Here is a 23,257-nt window from a genome sequence, read left to right as displayed (position 1 = left end):
GGGGCACACTTAAGAAGGGAGAGGGGGCACACTTAAGAAGGGAGAGGGGGACCACACTTGAAAAGGGAGAGGGGGCACACTTAAGAAGGGAGAGGGGGCACACTTAAGAAGGGAGAGGGGGCACACTTAAGAAGGGAGGGGGGGACCACACTTAAGAAGGGAGAGGGGGCACACTTAAGAAGGGAGTGGGGGCACACTTAAGAAGGGAGAGGGGGCACACTTAAGAAGGGAGAGGGGGCACACTTAAAAGGGGGCCTTCCATGTAGTACAACATACTTGAGACAAACGTAGGTCTATCCTCAGACAAAGATACAGGAAATTAAAAGTCTAGCACACACACAAAACAACAAATAGGTCTCGATGGACTGGTTGGTCCTTTTCTGCTGCCAGTTTTATATGTTTCGTCCTCTCCTGGAATCCAGCCAGAGGGAAATGATCTCAGTGGCCTTCAGAACTGGATGCACTTAGGTGTCACCCCACATTATAATATTATAGATATAATAAGCATGCTGCTTCACTTGACTACAATGTTACGTCCTGACTTTTAATGCCCTCCTCTCCATTGTCAAAGCCTCCTGATTTCAACCAGAAAACTAAAGAAAGTAATTCCTCTAAAACCTCAGAAAACGCCTCCCAGTCTTTCTTTCGCACGCACATCTGGGGATTTATTTTTAACTGTGTTTAGATTGTCAGTCCGCTCGTCATCCAGGAGGAGGATTCCAGGCAGCAGAATGAAATCTTATGTACAGAAGAAGTTAAAGAAGTCGTGTCACTTTCATGTTTGTGGTTCCCGTCCCCCAGGAGTCACATAGCACTTCACCCCGGGGTTCTAGGAGTATTTACCAAAGAGAAGAAAAAGAAAGGCAGCACCAGCCTCGTGTATTACCGTTTGACAGTTTAACCACTTAAGCCCCAGACCATATTGCTGCCTAAAGACCCGAGGGGTTTTTACAGTTCGGGACTGCGTCACTTTAACAGACAATTGCGCGGTCGTGCGACGTGGCTCCCAAACAAAATTGGCGTCCTTTTTTCCCCACAAATAGAGCTTTCTTTTGGTGGTATTTGATCACCTCTGCGGTTTTTATTTTTTGCGCTATAAACAAAAATAGAGCGACAATTTTGAAAAAAATGCAATATTTTTTACTTTTTGCTGTAATAAATATCCCCCAAAAACATATATAAAAAATTTTTTTTCCTCAGTTTAGGCCGATACGTATTCTTCTACCTATTTTTGGTAAAAAAAATCGCAATAATCGTTTATCGGTTGGTTTGCGCAAAATTTATAACGTTTACAAAATAGGGGATAGTTTTTTTGCATTTTTTTTTTTTTACTACTAATGGCGGCGATCAGCGATTTTTTTCGTGACTGCGACATTATGGCGGACACTTCGGACAATTTTGACACATTTTTGGGACAATTGTCATTTTCACAGCAAAAAATGCATTTAAATTGCATTGTTTATTGTGAAAATGGCAGTTGCAGTTTGGGAGTTAACCACAGGGGGCGCTGTAGGAGTTAGGGTTCACCTAGTGTGTGTTTACAACTGTAGGGGGGTGTGGCTGTAGGAATGACGTCATCGATCGTGTCTTCCCTATAAAAGGAATGACGCGATCGATGCGCCGACACAGTGAAGCACGCGGAAGCCGCGTGTACACGCGGCTCTCCCCGTTCTTCAGCTCCGGGGAGCGATCGCGACGGCGCGGCTAAAAACAAATAGCCGTGCCGTCGTCCCGGATCGCTCCCCGAGCGGACCCGACCTCCGCATGTACCGGGGGGGTCCCGATCGGACCCCCGACCCACGTCTAGCAGAGGACGTACAGGTACGTACATGTGCCTGTCTGTGCCATTCTGCTGACGTATATGTACATGAGGAGGTCGGGAAGTGGTTAATAGATGAAAAAAGAAATATAAAACTACTCACAAACGAGATAGTGTAAAAGGCTTGTCAACAACGATATGATGATGAATACCCCGAGGAGTGTCACTGCCGGCTGACGCGTTTCAAGGCTACAGAGGCCTCTTCATCAGAGCACAGCAGTGCATCCAAAAATGTAAATGTATTTTATTGGGATTTTATGTGATAGACCAACACAAAGTGTCACATAATTGTGAAGTGGAAGGAAAATGATAAATGGTTTTCAACATTTTTTACAAATAAATATGTGAAATGTGTGGTGTTTGTATTCAGCTCCCTTTACTCTGATACCCCCTAACTAAAATCCAGAGGAACAAATTGCCTTCAGAAGTCACCTAATTAGTAAATAGAGTCCACCTGTGTGTAATTTAATCTCAGTATAAGTACAGCTGTTCTGTGAAGCCCTCAGAGGGTTGTTAGAGAACCTTAGGCCCCTTTCACACTGAGGAGTTTTTCAGGCGGTACAGCGCTAAAAATAGCGCTGCTATCGCGCCTGAAAAACTCCTGCCCAGCCTTCTCAATGTGAAAGCCGGAGGGCTTTCACACTGAGGCGATGCGCTGGCGGGAGAGAAAAAAATCTCCTGCAAGCAGCATCTTTGGAGCGGTGAGAGGAGCGGCGTGTATACCGCTCCTTCCCATTTAAAACAATGGGAAACCGCGGTAATACCGCCCGGAATGCGCCTCTGCAGAGGCGCATTGCGGGTGGTATTAACCCTTTATCGGCCGCTAGCGGGGGTTAATACCGCACCGCTAGCGGCCGAATCCCGCAGCAATTCCGACGGTATAGCGCCTCTATATTTATTCACGCGGACAGTCCGGGTTTTGAATCATGTGTCCAGGTTTCAGGCAGACTAAAAACCCAGAGGCATTATTCAGACCGGGCTGTGGCTCCCCATGTAACCAAGGTTGCCACACACAAATCTGTTGCCGTCCGGGAGCTGTGGGCGGCTGTCTGGGGGGCAAGGCGATGATGTCAGCAAGTGAAATTTGGCCACAACCACTATTTACTACAGTATGCTATGTGCACCACATTACTACTCTTATTGGGGCACCCAAAGGTGTGCCAGGCTGCTGAAATGTTCGGGTTTGGCTTGAAGAAAAGGTGGCAACCCTACCGCACAGAGGATGTGAAGACCAGCGAAGAGCCGGCCCCAGCGAAGACAGATCTGGACTCCAGGAATGGAAACTTCTGTTTCTTAACCACTTCTTTACTGGGCACTTAAACCCTCTTCCTGCCCAGACCAATTTTCAGCTTTCAGCGCTTTCACTCTTTGAATGGCAATTGCGCGGTCATACAACGCTGTACCCAAATGAAATTTGTATTATTTTCCCCCCATAAATAGAGCCTTTTGGTGATATTTGATCACCATCAGTGTTTATTTTTTGTTAAAAAAATAAAGACCGAATTAAAAAAAAAACATTGACATTTATACAGCGATCAGGGAAGGGGTTAACACTAGGGGGTGATCAAGGGGTTAAATGTGTTCCCTGGGAGGTGTTTCTAACTGTGAGGGGAGGGGACTGACTGGAGGAGGAGAGAGATTGCTCTTCCTGATCACTAGGAGCAGCAGATCTCTCTCTCCTCCCCGGATGGAGCAGGGTTTTACATTGACAGGCTCCCTGTTCTGCATCTCTGTGGAGCGATCACGGGTGGCCGGAGGACATTGCAGCCACCAGCCACACACATCAGCTCCCCCCACCGTGCAGCAGGCATACGTGCAGGGCTGGACTGGGACAAAAATTTGGCCCTGGACTTCATCCAGACTGGCCCACTTTGACAGGTCTCTCCCACAGCGGCCGGACAACTCCCGCACCCCCCCCCCCCTCCCCGGTCACCCAAGCCCCCTCTCCCCCTTCACTAGCCACTTTACTTTATTAGAGTAGAACGGCTGGTACTGGTACTCTTATAGGCAGTACCAGTGGGGAAGCTAGATATTATTTCACCCGGGGCAAAGAATCAGTTTGGTGCCCCCCCCTTATGGGACAAGATTAGGCAGAAGTGAGAAACTCCCAGGCCGCTGTCACTAAAACCGTATGTATGTGTTGCTTTAGAAGGGCTTCTCATTCCAAGCCTATTTATGTGAAAAAAGAAAAAAAAAGGGAAGGGGGATTTTAACTTGGAAGCAACAAATGTCAGAAATAGGCTTATGCCGCGTACACACGATCATTTTTCGGGTTGTAAAAAAAGACGTTTTTAAGGGTCTAGAAAAATCGAAGTTTTTTTCAACTCGATCATTAAAACGGCCTACACACGATCGTGAAAAAAAAAATGCTCTAGCAAAGCGCGGTGACGTACAACACGTACGACGGCACTATAAAGGGGAAGTTCCATTTGGATGACGCCACCCTTGGGGCTGCTTTAGCTGATTCCGTGTTAGTAAAAGACGATTCACGTTTTTCTGTCTGTTACAGCGTGATGAATGTGCTTACTCCATTACGAACGCTAGTTTTACCAGAACGAGCGCTCCCGTCTCATAACTTGCTTCTGAGCATGCGCGGATTTTTCACGTCGTTAAAGCCCACACAGGACCATTTTTTACAAGGTTAAAAACATCGTGAAAAAATAGAGCATGTTCGAATTTTTTTTTGGTCAGTTTTTGAGAACCCGAAAAATGCTCTGAAGCCCACACACCATCGTTTTTAACCACTTCCCGACGGCCGCATGTATATGTACGTCCACAATATGGCACGTACAGGCAAATGGGCGTACATGTACGTCCTTGCCTTTCCGCGGGTCGGGGGTCCGATCGGGACCCCCCCCCCGCTACATGCGGCGGTCGGGTTCCCTCGGGGAGCGATCCGGGACGATGGCGCGGCTATTTGTTTTTAGCCGCTCCGTCGCGATCGCTCCCCGGAGCTGGCGGCGTATCGATCGAGTGATCCCTTATAAAAGGGAGACTCGATCGATGACGTCAGTCCTACAGCCACACCCCCCTACAGTTGTAAACACACACTAGGTGAACCCTAACCCCTTCAGCGCCCCCTGTGGTTAACTCCCAAACTGCAACTGTCATTTTCACAATAAAGAATGCAATTTAAATGCATTTTTTGCTGTGAAAATTACAATGGTCCCAAAAATGTGTCAAAATTGTCCGAAGTGTCCGCCATAATGTCGCAGTCATGAAAAAAATCGCTGATCGGCGCCATTAGCAGTAAAAAAATAATAATTAATAAAAATGCAATAAAACTATCCCCTATTTTGTAAATGCTATAAATTTTGCGCAAACCAATCGATAAACGCTTATTGCGATTTTTTTTTACTAAAAATAGGTCGAAGAATACGTATCGGCCTAAACTGAGGGAAAAAAAAATTTAGATATGTTTTTGGGGGATATTTATTATAACAAAAAGTAAAAAATAATGCATTTTTTTCAAAATTGTCGCTTTATTTTTGTTTATAGCGCAAAAAATAAAAACCGCAGAGGTGATCAAATACCACCAAAAGAAAGCTCTATTTGTGGGGAAAAAAGGACGCCAATTTTGTTTGGGAGCCACGTCGCACGACCGCGCAATTGTCTGTTAAAGCGACCCAGTGCCGAAACGCAAAACCTGGCCTGGGCATTAAGCTGCCTAAAGGTCCGGGGCTTAAGTGGTTAATGACATAAAAAAAAAATGTCATTTTTTACAACCCGAAAAATGATCGTGTGTACGCAGCATTAGACATGAAAGGAATATAGATCAGACCAAAATGAGGGACAAGTGAGGAGGAAAGAGGGACAGAGAGACTTTGTTTCAAATTAGGGACAGTTCCTCGAAATCGGGGAGAGTTGGGAATTATGTTATATTTGCCTGGAGTTCCAGTTTAAATATGTTGCAATATCTCCCTTCCCCCCATTCCAGTCCCATTGTACGTGCAGATGTTCATGTTTAACCCGTCTTGTACTGTGAAAGGGAAGGACGGGTGAATCATGCAGCCAAGGAGAGAGCACGTCAGGGGGCCAGATTCATAAAAGAGATACGACGGCGTATCTCCTGATACGACGTCGTATCTCTGAGTTCCGTCGGTCGTATCTATGCGCCTGATTCATAGAATCAGGTTACGCATAGATCTCCCTATGATCCAACAGGTGTAAGTGACTTACACCGTCGGATCTTAGGCTGCAATTCCAGGCCGGCCGCTAGGTGGCGATTCCATTGCGGTCGGCGTAGAATATGCAAATGACTAGTTACGCCGATTCACGAACGTACGCTTTGCCCATCGCAGTAAATGTACGCCGTTTCCGTAGAGATACGCGGCGTAAAGGTAAAGCTGCCCTCTAGGTGGTCTAGCCAATGTTAAGTATGGCCGTCGTTCCCGCAGTCGAAATTTGAAACTTAACGTCGTTTGCGTAAGTCGTCCGTGAATGGCGCTGGACGCCATTTACGTCAACGTCGAAACCAATGACGTCCTTGCGACGTCATTTAGCACAATGCACGTCGGGAAATTTTAGGAACGGAGCATGCGCGGTACCTTCGGCGCGGGAACGCGCCTAATTTAAATGGTCCCCGCCCCATTTGAATTAGGCGGGCGGATTTATGCTACGCCGCCGCAACTTTACAGGCAAGTACTTTGTGAATCAAGCACCTGCCCGTAAAACTTGCGGCGGTGTAACGTAAATGTTATACGTTACGCAGCGGCTAAGTTACGCGGAAATACGTGAATCTGGCCCAGTGTGTCTAGTAGGTAGTACATAGTAAAGAAGAACCATATAAATAGCATAATAGCACAGTGAATAGCAAATATGTAAAATATCATTTTAATAAAATAAAATGAAATAAAAATATCCTTGTCCGGCACTGGGGACACCACAGCTGTGCCTGGACTAGAACCTGAGTCTCCTTCTGTGAGATCCGATCGATCGGTTGTCAGTCTATCAGTCCTGCAAGTTTCCTTCGGTAGCTCATATATGTTTGCTGACAAGGGAGTTGCAACACCGGCAGTGTAAGAGTTACTAGTAAGAGATACTAGTCCTTCCCGTCACAATGTTACTTTCAGTTTCCGATATATTTTTTCATTTCCTCGTAGAGACATTATATCCCTCACACGCCGAGATCGTGATCACAGACGCAGGACTCCCCGGTCATGGCTGGTAAGTACAAAGGATTCCTGCTTCAAGGGATTCCCCCTTTAATTATTAGACTTCAAGTAGAGGATCTGATCCTTCAGTTAGGTAAACATGGCCCCCCCCTCCGACTAAGTACACTTCCTAGCAGGGTGTATTTACAGAACCGTATGAGTAAGTGAAACATATTAGTGATCGCCTGCCGTCAGTTCTTAAAGCGATTGTAAAGGTAAAAAAAATTATAATATTATAGAAAATTTACAAATATGTTGGGCCAGATTCACAAAGAGATACGACGGTGTATCTCCTGATCCCCCATCGTATCTCTGACGTAAACTGGTCCTATCTATGCGCCTGATTCATAGAACCAGTTACGCATAGATAGGGCTAAGATCCGACAGCGTTACACTGTGTTACACTGTCGGATCTTTTTTTAAATTTAAAAATGGCGCCGGGGGCGTTCCCGCTGATTTACGATAAATAATATGTAAATCAGCGAGATACGCAAATTCACGAACGTACGCGGACCCGTCGCATTGTTTTTACGTCGTTTCCGTAGCGGTTTTCCGTCGTATACTTACCCTTTCTTTTATCAGGCGCAGCCAATGTTAAGTATAGCCGGCGTTCCCGCGTCGAATTTGAAATTTCCTTCGTCGTTTGCGTACGCCGATTCACGAACACGCGCGTCGCAAGTCCCGCTCACGTCGCAACCACTGACGTCCTATTGACGTCAGTGGGAGCAATGCAAGCCGGGAAATTCCCCGGACGACGCATGCGTATTTAAATCGGCGCGGGAACGCGCCTGATTTAAATATGACACTCCCCTAGCCGCGGAATTTGAATTCCGCTGGGGGATTTAGGATCCGCCGTCGCAAGTTTGGAGGTAAGTGGTTTGTGAATTAGCCACTTGCCTCCTAAACTTGCGGGAGCGGATCTTAATTCACGTAGATCGAGCAGGTCTATAGATCCGCTGAGCTACGTGAATCTGGCCCGTTATACTTACCTGCTCTGTGCAATGGAACTGCACAGAGCAGTCGCGTACTTTCTCTTCTTGGGTCTTCGCATACCTAGGGCATGAACTTGTATGTAAATGATGACCCAGAACACATAAAAGGCATCGCCGCACATGCTGGAGTGAGAGCAATAATTCTAGGTCGATCATTTATGGTCGTTTTTATTGTTCTGTTCACACCTACGCAGGTGCGATGGCGTGTGTGCATTTTTGAGTGCGTTTAGGCCAGCCCATTCATTTCAATGAGCTGCCCCACATACAAATGTGAAGACCTTTTGCAGGTATATGGCAATGCAATTAATTAATAAAGGCATCCCAACGCATCTTACTAACATGTACTTTGCTACCATGCATTTTGACGCACACTTTAGGGTTGCCACCTCATCCTTTTAAGGCTATGTTTACACTAATCCAACCCGAAAGTAGTACGACTTCTGATCTGACTTTGCCCTGTGACTTTATGTACGACTTTCATGCGACCAGACCAGGCCCTTTGAGTCTGGTATAAATCTTGAGGGGGAACCCCACTCCAAAAATGAAAAAAAAAAATGGCGTGGGGTCCCCCCAAAATCCATAGCAGAGCCTTATCCAAACATGCAGCCCCGCAGGTCAGGAAAGAGGGGAGAACGAGTGAGCACCCCCCCGGACCATACCAGGCCACATGCCCTCAACATGGGGGGGGGGGGGGGGTGTTTGCATGTCAATGGGGACAAGGGCCTCTTCCCGACCACTCTGGGCAGTAGCTTTGGGGGTCTGCGGGCAGGGGGCTTATCGGAATCTGGAAGCCCCCAAATCTGCCCCCTCCATTGTGAGTATGGGGTACAGTGTACCCCTACCCATTTACCCAAAAGAAGAAGTGTAGTGTTAGAAAAAACAAAGAGACGGTTTTAGACAAGTCCTTTATTAATTAAAGAATGCCCCTGTCGTAGCTCCAAGGTGTCTTCTTCCCCTGCTGTCTTCTTCCTCCGGTCTACTCCCTCCGCTGTCTTCTCTCTCAGGTCTTCTTCCTCAGGTCTTCTTCCTCCACTGTCTTCTCTCTCAGGTCTTCTCCCTCCGCTGTCTTCTCTCTCAGGTCTTTTTCCTCAGGTCTTCTCCCTCTGCTGTCTTCTCTCTCCGTTCTTCTTCCTCAGGTCTTCTCCCTCCGCTGTCTTCTCTCTTAGATCTTCTGCCTCCGCTGTCTTCGCTCTCAGGTCTTCTCCCTCCGCTGTCTTCTCTCTCAGGTCTTCCTCGGGTCTTCTCCCTCTGCTGTCTTCTCTCTCAGGTCTTCTTCCTCGGGTCTTCTCCCTCTGATGTCTTCTCTCTCAGGTCTTCTCCCTCTGCTGTCTTCTCTCTCCGGTCTTCTTCCTCAGGTCTTCTCCCTCCGCTGTCTTCTCTCTCCGCCTTCTTCCTCAGGTCTTCTCCCTCCGCTGTCTTCTCTCTCAGGTCTTCTCCCTCTGCTGTCTTCTCTCTCAGGTCTTCTCCCTCCGCTGTCTTCTCTCTCAGGTCTTCTTCCTCCGCTGTCTTCTCTCTCACGTCTTCTCCCTCCGCTGTCTTCTCTCTCAGGTCTTCTCCCTCCGCTGTCTTCTCTCTCCGCCTTCTTCCTCAGGTCTTCTCCCTCCGCTGTCTTCTCTCTCCGCCTTCTTCCTCAGGTCTTCTCCCTCTGCTGTCTTCTCTCTCAGGTCTTCTGCCTCTGCTATCTTCTCTCTCAGGTCTTCTTCCTCAGGTCTTCTCCCTCCGCTGTCTTCTCTCTCGGGTCTTCTTCCTCTGCTGTCTTCTCTCTCAGGTCTTTTTCCTCAGGTCTTCTACCTCCACTGTCTTTTCCTTTCGCTGTCTTCTCTCTCAGGTCTTCTCCCTCAGGTCTTCTCCCTTTGCTGTCTTCACTCTCAGGTCTTCCTCCGCTACTGTCTCTTTCTCAGGTCTTCTCCCTCCGCTGTCTTCTCTCTCAGGTCTTTTCCCTCACTATCTTCTCCATCTGGTCTTCTCCCTCTGGTGAGGTCTTCTCCCTTCACCGATTTCTTCTTCTTCCTTCCGCCGCCAACCTGCTCAAAATAAAAAACATGCTACTCCGATGCTTGTTTTCACTGTTATGTCAGCGACGGTGTCTGCCAGCTCTTATATAGCTATGGGGCGTGGCCATCTGGTTACGTCACCGAAGGGTATGGTATGATCTTGAGGGGGAACCCTATGCCGTTTTTTTTTTTTTCAATTTTGACACGTGGTTCCCCCTTAAGTTCCTCAGAGCACAAGTCTCATGCCCCAACCCGGATTAGTTAAGATGATGATCCTGACTTCCATTCAAATCAATGGACTGAAATCATGCCCACGTTGGATCAAAGTAGTGCACAAAGCATTTTCAAAGTCAGACCGACACAAGTCGGAACAGTTAAGACGGCTCTCATAGGGAACCTTTGATTTGACATGTCATGCGACTTGTCGGAGCGCATATTGGACCAGTGTAAACCGGCCCTAAACCAGAACACATACAGTATTAATTACGTAGGTTCTGAGGCTAATTTAACGCAGATAAGGCACTAAGTGAGTTTATTTGCCACCTTACTCAGCCACAGAACCTGTGTAATTAATATGTGTTTGGGTTTAAAGGGATGAGGTGGCAACCCTAGCGCATGTTAGTGTCAATGTGACTTTAGTGCATGCGTTCTTGTAACACACAAATGTAAACCTTGCCTCATTTAGGGATCAGCGAAAGACCAAAAAACAGGAAAAAAAACGTCTGTGGGTAGTTTCAAATCAGATATGGTTTTATTTGACACATGCCGTACATACATGTGGGGAGGTTCCCTGATCAGTCTGAAGACCATCGGGGGACTCTGCCCTTTAGCTCTTACATTTATACCTTTTACACTAGAGCGTGATTAAGATCAAGCACTACGTCATTGGCGAGTTGAACATTGTACAAGTCAGACCTGTTCTTCTTGAGATAAGTCCTGAGGGCGTTGGGTACATCAAGGGGGCCCCATGGGTACTTGTAGTTTGTCACATAGCGCTGAATTATAATAACTATGCAGAATTCTATACATGTAGAGAATATTCTGAGACATAATAAGATCAGACTTTAAAATGGGCACAACCCGTACAAAATGGAGGACAGCTAGGTGACCAAAAAATGATCAATTCAGCCATCCACATACAGCACCAAACTGATGAGCTGTAGTAGATTTGAAAAAAACTGCAACTACCTTAAAAAAAAAAAAAAAAAAATATATATATATATATATATATATATATATATATATATGCCCTCTGATCCCTCCTGTATTGATTTGTATTGTGACTGTACTGTCTTCCCTGATGTAAATCGCTGCGCAAACTGTTGGCGCTATATAAATCCTGTATAATAATAATGTACACACACACACATATATATATATATATATATATATATATATATACACACACATCTTTTTTTTCTCAGAGAATATGTGCAGGCACTCCCCCCTTCTGAGTAACCCCTTGTCTCCGCCCCGACCTACATCCAAACAACGACCCTTGTTTCCACCCCCTGCACACCTCGGAGCAACGTTCCTTGGTTCTACCCGCTACCCTCCTCAGAGCAACGTTCCTTGGCTCCACCCCCTACCCACCTCCGAGCAACATTCCTTGGTTCCACCCTCTACCCACCTCCAAGCAAAGTTCCTTTGGTTTCCACCCCCTACCCACCTCTGAGCAATGTTCCTTGGTTCCACCTCCGAGCAACGTTCCTTGGTTCCACCCGCTACCCTCCTCAGAGCAACGTTCCTTGGCTCCACCCCCTACCCACCTCCGAGCAACGTTCCTTGGTTCCACCCTCTACCCACCTCCAAGCAAAGTTCCTTTGGTTTCCACCCCCTACCCACCTCCGAGCAACGTTCCTTGGTTCCACCTCCGAGCAACGTTCCTTGGTTCCACCCGCTACCCTCCTCAGAGCAACGTTCCTTGGCTCCACCCCCTACCCACCTCCGAGCAACGTTCCTTGGTTCCACCCTCTACCCACCTCCAAGCAAAGTTCCTTTGGTTTCCACCCCCTACCCACCTCCGAGCAACGTTCCTTGGTTCCACCTCCGAGCAACGTTCCTTGGTTCCATCCCGCACCCACCTCAGAGCAACGTCTCTTGGGTCCACCCCCTACCCAACTCTGAGTACCGCCCCTTTTAGAGAATGTAAAACAAAGCATCATTTTGTTTTGCATTCAATAGACCCCCAGCAATTAGAAACAATAGATCCCTTTCTCAACAGTAAATCCCTCCCAGCACCAATTGAAGAACATAAGACTCCCCAGAAACAAGGTTCCTTGGTTCCACCTGCTACCCACCTCCAAGCAACGTTCCTTGGTTCCACCCGTTACCCACCTCAGAGCAATGTTCCTTGGTTCCACCCGCTACCCACCTCCGAGCAATGTTTCTTGGTTCCACCCGCTACCCACCTCCGAGCAACGTTCCTTGGTTCCACCCGCTACCCACCTCAGAGCAATTTTCCTTGGTTCCACCCGCTAACCACCTCCAAGCAAGGTTCCTTGGTTCCACCCGCTACCCACCTCCAAGCAAGGTTTCTTGGTTCCACCCGCTAACCACCTCCAAGCAAGGTTCCTTGGTTCCACCCGCTACCCACCTCCAAGCAAGGTTCCTTGGTTTCACCCACTACCCACCTCAGAGTAACGTTCCTTGGTTCCACTCCCTACCCACCTCCAAGCAATGTTCCTTGGGTCCACCCCCTACCCACCTCCCATTTTAGAGAATACAAAACCAATAATCACTTTGTGGTGCTAAGTAATTAGTATAGAATTTGTTATTGATACCAAGAAAAATTACCCACCTCAGAGCAACGTTCCATGGTTCCACCCGCTACCCACTTTCGAGCAACGTTCCTTGGTTCCTCCCGCTACCCACCTCCAAGCAAGGTTCCTTGCGTCCACCCCCTACCCACCTCCAAGCAATGTTCCTTGGGTCCACCCCCTACCCACCTCCCGGTATCTCCCATTTTAGAGAATACAAAACCAATAATCATTTTGTGGTGCTAAGTAATTAGTATAGAATTTGTTAATGATACCAAGAAAAACTGTAAAATAGATCCCCCAAAGGAGAAGAGTTTAAGGAAGCATAGATGCTGCAGATTGAGATAGAAGGTATGGTTGGTGTAGCTGCTATCAATGTCCTATAAATAGTTTAACAACATCGGAGTTCTCCTTTAATATATCAATACTGCCCCTTTTCCTTTATCCGCAGACAGTAAGCACTTTGTGGACAGACATCGGGAGGCTCTGATAAGTCGGATGTATGCAGTAGATGGTGTCTTAGATGGTCTTCTGCAAGCGAATCTGTTGGACGATGAACATTATGACCGAGTGCGGTGCCAGAACACGTCGCAGGACAAGATGAGAGAGCTGTACACTTATATACGAGGCTGGGGAAACAAAGACAAGGACACATTATTCAATATTCTACTAAACAAAAACAGGCCGCTCATCCAAGACCTGCTGAGCCCAAACAATGCTTAGAAAAAATAGAACTAGGTCTGTTTATATGAGTAGAGATGTGTTCCTGGGACCAACGTCTGAGTGAGAGGAGTCCATCACATGGGACCATCGGCGACACAGAACCGTCTGTCCGATTACCTTTCTATCTGTTGTAGCCGATGAAATTATATATTGTATAAAATTATATTTCTAGTACAAAGCCAGGTGTTAAGTTATTTAACCACTTCAATACCAGACAGGTACACCCCCTTCCTGCCCAAGCCAATTTTCAGCTTTCAGCAATGTCTCTGTTTAAATGACAATTGCGCAATCATGCTACATTGTACCCAAACAGAATTGTTATCATTTTGTTCCCACAAATAGAGCTTTCTTTTGCTGGTATTTGATCTCCTCTGCGATTTTTATTTTTTGCTAAACAAATAAAAAAAAGACCGAAAATTTGGGGGGAAATTTGTTTCTGTTATACAATTTTGGAAATGAGTGGCCCAGATTCAAGAAGCAATTGCGCCTGCGTAACCATAGTTACGCAGCGCAACTGCTTACTTGCGCCGGCGTTTCGAATGCTCCTGATTCAGGAACCTCGTAACGCCGACTGCAGCCTAAAATATGCGTGGCATAAGGCTCTTATGCCACGCATATCTTAGGCTGCATTCTTACGTTGGCCGCTAGGTGGCGTTCCCATTGTGGTCAGCGTAGAGTATGCAAATTGCATACTAACGCCGATTCACAACGTTACGCGAGCCCTGCGTACACAGTTTACGTCGTTTGCGTACGGCGGTTTTTTGCATAAGGCTGCCCATGCTAAAAGCAGGGGCAGCCAATGCTAACGGATACCCGTCGTTCCCGCGTCGCGAAATTTGAATTTTACGTAGTTTGCGTAAGTGATTCGTGAATGGCGCTGGACGCCATTCACGTTCACTCTGAAGCAAATGACGTCCTTGCGACGTCATTTGCTGCAATGCACGTCGGGAAAGTTTCCCGACGGGCATGCGCTCTATGCTCGGCACGGGAGCGCGCCTAATTTAAATGATTCCCGCCCCCTACGGGATAATTTACATTAGGCGCCCTTACGCAGGGCATTTTTGTGCAGCGCACACGCAATTTACGGAGCTACTGCTCAGTGAATCGCGGGTAGCGCAGTAAATTTGCGGGGGCGTAGGGCAAAAACGCTGCCCTGCGCCTCCGTAACAAATGCGCAATCCTACCTGAATCCTTCACTGATAAGGCGGCACCGAAAGGCTGCAATGATGGGTACTTATGGGTGGCACTAATAGGCGGCACTGCTGGGCATTGATACGTGGCACTGATAGGCATGCCTGGTGGCACTGGTAGGCATTGTGGGTTGGCACTTATTGGCATTTCCCTGGTGGTCTAGGGGGGCATACCTGGTGTTCCAGTGTTTCTGGACAGCCGCACACTGGACAATGGTTGTCTTTATTGAAATAGGAACAGCACTACAAGTCACAGCAAACAAAACAAAAACCTGGGCAGCTGATGCGTTTCGCACTAAATAGCGGACACATCAGAGACACTATTTTGGTACCAGTGTCATGTATTTAGCGATCAGCGCTATAACAATGCACTGATTACTGTGTAAATGTCACTGGCAGTGAAGGGGTTAAGAAGAAAAAAGAAAAACTGCGCTAACTTAAATAAAAAAAAATATATATAAAATATAAATTATAAAGACTATCAAAGGCAGCATCTAGAGTGGGATAAGCACAAATACACAATAAATACAGAAAAAAACTGCGCCAATATTTAAACTAGACTATTAGCAAACATCAGAGGATGAACATGCTGGATGTTACCATGGCAGAGTAAAAACAGTTCATTTCACAAGCTGGTCTTCTAGAAAGTAGTTAACCACTTAAGACCCGGACCTTTATGCAGGTAAAGGACCTGCCCAGTTTTTGCGATTCGGCACTGCGTCGCTTTAACTGACAATTGCGCGGTCGTGCGACGTGGCTCCCAAACAAAATTGATGTCCTTTTTTCCCCACAAATAGAGCTTTCTTTTGGTGGTATTTGATCACCTCTGCGGTTTTTATTTTGTGTGCTATAAACAAAAATAGAGCGACAATTTTGAAAAACTATTTTTTTTCCTCAGTTTAGGCCGATACGTATTCTTCTACCTATTTTTGGTAAAAAAAATAAAAAAAAATGCAATAAGCGTTTATCGATTGGTTTGCGCAAAAATTATAGCGTTTACAAAATAGAGGATAGTTTTATTGCATTTTTTTTAAAAAAAAAATTTTTTACTACTAATGGCGGCGATCTGCGATTTTTTTCGTGACTGCGACATTATGGCGGACTCTTCGGACAATTTTTGAGACCATTGACATTTTCACAGCAAAAAGTGCTATAAAAATGCACTGATTACTGTGAAAATGACAATTGCAGTTTGGGAGTTAACCACTAGGGGGCGCTGTAGGGGGTAAGTATGACCTCATATGTTTTTCTAACTGTATGGGGGCGGGGCTGGACGTGTGACGTCATTGATCGTGTTTCCCTATATCAGGGAACAGACGATCAATGACGGCGCCACAGTGAAGAACGGGGAAGGTGTGTTTACACTCACCTCTCCCCGTTCTTCAGCTCCGGAGGACCGAACGTGGGACACGGGCGGCGTTCGGGTCTGTGGGTCGCGCTGCCGCAGTCACGGAGCTCCGGACCGGGTCACGGCTGGGCACTTAAAGGGGACGTACAGGTACGTGCCTGTGCCCAGCCGTGCCATTCTGCCGACGTATATCTGCAGGAGGAGGTCCTTAACCACTTGCTGACGGCCGTACGACTTTGTACGGCCGCAGCGCGGCTCCCAATCTCTAACAGGCCGTCTTTTTACGGCCTCCCCTTTGCACGTTCCCCGCGCGCGCTCCCGAGCGCGCAGCGGGGAACTGCTGTGCTGGCCGTGTCCCTTGGACACAGCCAGTCACAGATCGCCGTGAACGGCCAATCGGAGCGGCCGTTTCCTAGGCGATCTGTGCGGCCAATGAGAGATGATCTCATATGTTTACATATGAGATCATCTCTCATTCCCGGCTCTCGCAGACAGCGGTGCTGTCAGGGGAGAGAGGAGACGGATCTGTGTCTCTTGTACATAGAGACACAGATCGGTCACCCCCCCAGTCACCCCCCTTCCCCCACAGTTAGAACACTAATTAGGGAATACATTTAACCCCTTCCTCACCCCCTAGTGTTAACCCCTTCCCTGCCAGTCACATTTATACAGTAATTAGTGCATATTTATAGCACTGATCGCAGTATAAATGTGAATGGCGCCAAAAATGTGTCAAAAGTGTCCGATGTGTCCGCCATAACGTCGCAGTCCCAATAAAAATCGCAGATCGCCGCCATTTCTAGTAAAAAAAAAAAAAAAAAAAAAAATAATAATTATGTCCCTTATTTTGTAGGCGCTATAAGTCGCTTATTGCGATTTTTTTTTTTTTTTTACTAAAAATATGTAGAATATGTATCGGCCTAGACTGAGGATAAAATTTGTGGGGAAAAAAGGACGTTAATTTTGTTTGGGAGCCACGTCGCACGACCGCGCAATTGTCAGTTAAAGCGACGCAGTGCCGAATCGCAAAAAGTCCTCTGGTCAGGAAGGGGTTTAAGTGCCCAGTAAGGAAGTGGTTAAGCAGTTAAACAACACCACAGTGACTTCATACGCCACACATCAATGAGTGATAAGCCCACCACCGAATGAATGGCCGCGTACCAGAGGGCAAGCCTAGTGTGACAGTCGGCTATAACCCAGCCGCGGCCTTTACTCTCCGGGGAAGATAGGATGGATTCACGTGGGGTAAGGATTTCAAGAACTCCCGATTTGCTGGCCGGCATACACTGAGCCCTTTCTCCTCACTTCAGTGTGGTGACATCACTGCACGTCCACCCATACGCGTTTCGCCATCAACAGACGTTGTCAATGGGAAGGGGTTAACCACTAGGGGACGAGGAAGGGGTTGTATACCCAAATTTTACCTACAGGTAAGCCTATAATAAGGTTTACCTGTAGGTAAAATTAATATCTCCTAAACCTGTACGGTTTAGGAGATATTTCCTATGCATGCAGCCGCTGACGTCAGCGGTGCATGCGCTCTGACTTCCCCCAGCTTAAAGGAGTTCTCTGACCTAAAACTTTTAACCCCCGCTGTGCCCGGGCTGTAAAACTATACAAAATAAACTGTCACTTACCTGCCTACGATCCCCCGTTGTTCCGATATCGCCGTCCCGTTCTCTTCCGCTTCCTGTGTGTCGGTGACTCACAGTGCGCTCAGCCTATCAGCGACCGCAGCAATGTCCCGTCGCGGCCGCTGATAGGCTGAGCGCACTATGAGTCACCGACCCGCAGGAAGCGGAAGAGACCGGGACCGGAGAACGGGACGGCGATATCGGAACAACGGGGGATCGTAGGCAGGTAAGTGAAAGTTTATTTTGTATAGTTTTACAGCCCGGGCACAGCGGGGGTTAAAAGTTTTAGGTCAGAGAACTCCTTTAAGGTCCAGCAGCGTTGCCTGAACTTGCCTTGAAGAAAACTTGCGTGTGCATGCCCGGGAGTGACATCATCACGGCTCCAGCCACTCACAGCGCCAGAGCCGCGAACCCGGAAGACACACCGAGGTCAAGATGTCGGCTCCCTCGGCGTGGACCGGGCTTCGTTCTGAGGTAAGTATTTCATAATGCCTTGCAGGTTTTTTTTTTTCTTGTGCGGGTTTACTACCGCTTTAAGTGTGTCCTAGGGAGTGATTCTAACTGTGAGGGGGATGGGCTACAAGTGACACAACATTGATCACTGCTCCAGATTACAGGGAGTAGATGATCAGTGTCCGGTCACTAGGCAGAACAGGGAGATGCCTTGTTTACATAGACAGCGGGACACCGGCGGACATTGAGTATGCGGGTCCAGAGCTTGCGGCGGGGGAATTCAAAACGACGTGTACATATACATTGCTTTGAGCAGCCGCGCCATTCTGCCGACGTATAAGTGCGTGAGCTGATCCACAAGCGGTTAAAGGAGCCGACGTACACCTACAGCGATTCACGGGAACAATATTGGCATTATTTTTCCTCTACGCACTCGCAGCCGTCCCCAGTGGCAAAATGTTTGGGGACCCGCTGAAAAAGACTTTATTTATCATTGTACACGCTTCTGTCACTGTGGTAATTAAGTCACGTGATCCCCTCCCGCGCAACACAAGCCCCTTGCATTTCCCGCCACGCTCTGATTGGCCGCTCCAGTCACATGCCCCTGCTCTGATTGGCCGCTCCAGTCACACGCCCCGCTCTGATTGGCTGTTCCGCCTGGCGCGCTCCTTGAAGCACAGCTCTCCCGCCCCGGTGCGGTGACAGGACCGGAAATGCAGCGACAATCCCGTCTGAAGCGGGAGCTCCAGCTCCTCAGTACCGAGCCGCCCTCGGGCGTCAGCTGCTGGCAGTCCGGGGATCGGATAGACGAGCTCCGGGCTCAGGTGGTGGGCTCCTCCGGGTCCCCGTACGAGGGCGGGGTGTTCAGCCTGGAGATCGCCGTACCGGAGCGATACCCGTTCGAGCCGCCCCGGGTGCAGTTCATCACCCCGATCTACCACCCGAACATCGACTCTGCGGGCCGCATCTGTCTGGACATCCTGAAGCCGCTGCCGAAGGGAGCCTGGAGACCGGCGCTGAACCTCTCCTCCGTCCTCACCTCCGTACAGCTCCTCATGAGCGAGCCCAACCCCGAGGACCCGCTCATGGCCGACATCGCCCGGGAGTACAAGTACAACCGAGCCGCCTACACCGCCACCGCCCGGGCCTGGACCCAGAAACACGCCGGGGCCCTGGGGGCCACACACAAGAGGGCGGGGCCGGAGAGAGAGGAGCCGAGCAAGAGGCCCTGCCCCGGGGAGGAGCAGGGTGACGTCACGGGGCGGGCTGAGTGATGTAATACTTGTGCAGCAGAGAAGTCACATGACTTTGTTATCCCACGTGACTTCAGAAACAAACTGCCTCGCCCAGCCTGCTCTACCCTGAGTGATAGACTGATGATGTCACAGGAAGGTTGGCCCAATCCCACTCACCCCTCTGATCCCGCTTCACCCTTACTGATGATGTCACAGGAGGGTCTGCCCAATCCCACTCACCCCTCTGATCCTGCTTCACCCTGACCGATGATGTCACAGGAGGATCTGCCCAATCCAGCTCGCCCCTCTGATCCCGCTCCACCCTGACCGATGATGTCACAGGAGCGTCTGCCCAATCCAACTCGCCCCTCTGATCCTGCTCCGCCCTGACTGATGATGTCACAGGAGGATCTGCCCAATCCAGCTCGCCCCTCTGATCCTGCTTCACCCTGACTGATGATGTCACAGGAGGTCCTGCCCAATCCTACTCACTCCTCTGATACTGTCCCAGCCTGACTGATGTCACAGGAGGGTCAGCCCAATCCATCTGATCCTGCTCCACCCTGACTGATGATGTCACAGGAGGATCTGCCCAATCCAGCTCACCCCTCTGATCCTGCTCCACCCTGACTGATGATGTCACAGGAGGATTGATCAATTCAACTCGCCCCTCTGATACTGTCCCAGCCTGACTGATGTCACAGGAGGGTCTGCCCAATCCAGCTCGCCCCTCTGATCCCGCTCCACCCTGACTGATGATGTCACAGGAGGATCTGCCCAATCCAGCTCGCCCCTCTGATCCCGCTCCACCCTGACTGATGATGTCACAGGAGGATCTGCCCAATCCAGCTCGCCCCTCTGATCCTGCTTCACCCTGACCGATGATGTCGCAGGAGGGTCTGCCCAATCCATCTCCCCCTGATCCTGTCCCAGCCTGTGTAAATGGAAGCTGGTGTCCCCATGTGACCACACATGCGCTCCCTGATGGTGTCACAGGCTGCTCCACTGCAAATAAGACTGTCTGTGTTCTGGAAGGAATAAATGGCTGCCTGTGTCCCCATGTGACTTGAGAATCACACTTTGGCTTCTATACCGGATGGTTGCCTGGGTTGCTCCACCCTGAATGACGGCCGGTCTTCTGATATATCAGGAGGGTATGCACGGCGGTCACTGTCCCTGTGTGACTCCAGAACCAAAGAATCTGGCTTATACCTGATGGTGTCACAGGCTGCTCTGCCTTTAATGAGGGTGCCTGTGTTGTAGATGGGCTAATTGGCTGCTCATGTCCCCTCCCCCCCCCCCCCCCCCCCAATGTGACTTGAGAACTAAACGTAGATCGTACCTGACGGTGTTCCAGCACACTGATGTATCAGGAGGGTATGAATAGAAGCCACCCCCCCATGTGACTTTTTAACCATCCCTGCTTACCAATACAGTAGTACCTTGGATTACGAGCATAATTCGTTCAAGAAGAATGCTTTGTAATCTAACGCACTTGTATATCAAAGCGAGTTTCCCCATAGAAATCAATGGAAACTCAGATAATGCGTTCCAGTGCCACTCTTACTGTATGCAATACCGCAAGTGGCCAGAGGTGCGGGGGTGCCGGTGATGTTTGGAGACACTCGGCTCCTGAGTGTCGCCAGCGCCTCCCCGCACCTCTGGCCACATGTTGTACTGCGCACACCAGAGGTTTGAATCCTGCTCGTCTTGCAAACAGAGTCATGATTTAAAAAAAATACAGTGCCCATATTGCGAAAACGCTCGTAAACTGCATTACTCGCAATCCGAGGTCTTACTGTATGTTCCACCCTGAATGACGGCCTGTTGTGGATGGTATAAATGGCGGTCAGTGTCGCTGTGTTTTGGAACCTGTGCGGATGATGTGATTTGCAGGCTGCTAAAGTGAGGCTGGCCGTACATTATACAATTTTCCTTTATGTTTAAAAAAACCATATAATATGAGGTGAGACCTAAACACTTTAAATTTGTGTACAGTGAGGCCGGCCCTTGCATTATTTAGTTGAAGGTAAATTTAAAGAAAGTTGTATCGTGTATGGGCCAGCCTTTAGACCCCCTTCAGACTGGGGCGGTGGCCGTATAGAATAGCGGCGCTACACCGTCGGATTTGCCGGGGGATTCGGCCGATAGCGGTGCGGTATTAACCCCCGCTAGCGGCTGATAAAGGGTTAATACCGCCCGCAATGCGCCTCTGCAGAGGCACATTTCCGGCTGTATTACCGCGGTTCCCATTGTTTTAAATGGGAAGGAGCGGTATACATGCCGCTCCAAAGATGCTGCTGACAGGAGATTTTTTTTGTCTCCCGCCAGCGCATCGCCTCAGTGTGAAAGCCCTCCAGTGCAGGAGTTTTTCAGGCGGTATTGCATTGCTATTTTTAGCACTGTACCGCCTGAAAAACTATTCAGTGTGAAAGGGGCTTTAGGCTCCTTCCACACGAGGCGGACTCCGTCGCTACGGAGTCTGTGAGCTCCCGCCATCTCAGCAGGAAGTCAGTTCGTTGATCTCCGCTGAGACGGCGGATGGCGGGTCCCTCTTTGCTCACTGTGCGGGGAGGGGCTCGTCGAGCTCCGCTCTTTTCTATGGAGAGATCAGACAAAAACGGACAGCATGTCCCTCTTCATCAGATTAGTTATGTTTAGAATTACGATTGCCCTGGGGTGGTAATCAAACACCCCTTAGTATAAGGTGCCACATCCTGAATTATGTAGAGAAAATAGAAAAAGACTGTGAAGTCTGAGACTAGGAGAAAGTGGACTTTGTAGGCACCAGATTTTTGAAAAAATATAAATAATTTTAATTTAAACAATACACTTAGCACAAAAAACACTGAACAATTGCTCAATTTGATAATTAAGAAAGAAAACAAAACAATACAATGAGATACATAAATAACTCAATTCCTATCCCTTTTTGAAGACATTGCTGATAGCCACAGGGCTAAATGTATGAAATACACGAAAAGCACTGGGTGGCGTTGTCACTTCAAGAGATGGTACAGGATGAGTTTGGATAAAAGTGGGGATCAGCTCAACATGTTTCGCGACGTTGTCGCTTCTTCGGGAGCTTCTGATTAATTAAAAGACAAAACAATATTGCCATTAGAAATATGTATATATCCAAGTACAATACAATATAGTTTCACATTAAGGCATATTATACATAAATGCAAAAAGCCTCTAAGCATATTGAGAGAAGTGTTTAACTATGGTCATAATACTCACCGAAAAATCGGTGTTTAATAACTTTGAGGAATGCTCAGCAGCGTCCAGACCTGGATATATGATCAGACCATCTACCTTAGACAGATGAAATAAATTACCATGGGTCGGAACCACACTGACCATGCACCGCCGGGCAGATATGAACCAGCTGGGGTATCTAAAAGTAGGTAGTAAACAGATAGGGTAATAGGTCCAATATTGAATGGGACCATAGAAAAACGAAGATCAAAAAGAAAAAAGAAAAAGGAAAGAAGACAGATATATAAAAAAAGAAACAGTATGTATAACGCTTGGCTGGTATGGCGTACCTTAGAGGGGGTATAGGGGCCTAGGCCTTCAGAAAACAATTCCAAGGACTGGAAAAGGGAGAAACACCCTTAGAAATAAAATATTGAAACAGCAGAAGGTGGAAGATCCAAATAGGTCCCCTCCTAACTGTAAAAAGTCCAGAAAAGATTGAAAAATAAACAACTTTTTAAATAGATATACAGGGAAGTAGTAATAAATAGTGTTATTGATTGCCAAATGGTGGGCTCAAAATCAATAAACATTTGATTTATAGCAAATATTGTTGGTGTTTAAACCAAAACTATGCATTTTAGCAAAAAAGTGGGTAGGTAGGCAGTGATTCATTACCTTAATACTGGAAGACTCGATAAGACGCAAATTCAAAAACTGCCACAAGATGGCAGCGTTGAGCATTAGGCTGATGCA

The 23,257-nt window shown here is 48.0% G+C and overlaps 2 protein-coding genes across 2 annotated transcripts; both read left to right on the top strand.

Moving 5' to 3' along the window:
* The first annotated feature begins 6,850 nt into the window (after positions 1-6,850).
* LOC120943044 (apoptosis-associated speck-like protein containing a CARD) lies at positions 6,851-13,579 on the top strand. Its single transcript, XM_040356110.1, has 2 exons — positions 6,851-6,985; positions 13,169-13,579. The coding sequence occupies exons 1-2, from the start codon at positions 6,979-6,981 to the stop codon at positions 13,438-13,440; spliced, it is 279 nt and encodes a 92-aa protein (XP_040212044.1). The 5' UTR covers positions 6,851-6,978; the 3' UTR covers positions 13,441-13,579.
* Positions 13,580-18,665: 5,086 nt separating this feature from the next.
* Positions 18,666-21,039, top strand: UBE2T (ubiquitin conjugating enzyme E2 T). Its single transcript, XM_040356104.1, has 2 exons — positions 18,666-19,771; positions 20,008-21,039. The coding sequence occupies exon 1, from the start codon at positions 18,779-18,781 to the stop codon at positions 19,337-19,339; it is 561 nt and encodes a 186-aa protein (XP_040212038.1). The 5' UTR covers positions 18,666-18,778; the 3' UTR covers positions 19,340-19,771; positions 20,008-21,039.
* Positions 21,040-23,257: the final 2,218 nt, after the last annotated feature.

Source organism: Rana temporaria, chromosome 6 (assembly GCF_905171775.1).
Source record: "Rana temporaria chromosome 6, aRanTem1.1, whole genome shotgun sequence".
Lineage (NCBI taxonomy): Eukaryota > Metazoa > Chordata > Amphibia > Anura > Ranidae > Rana > Rana temporaria.
The sequence above is the reverse complement of the archived record's forward strand: the minus strand, read 5'-3'. Positions and strand labels throughout refer to the sequence as shown.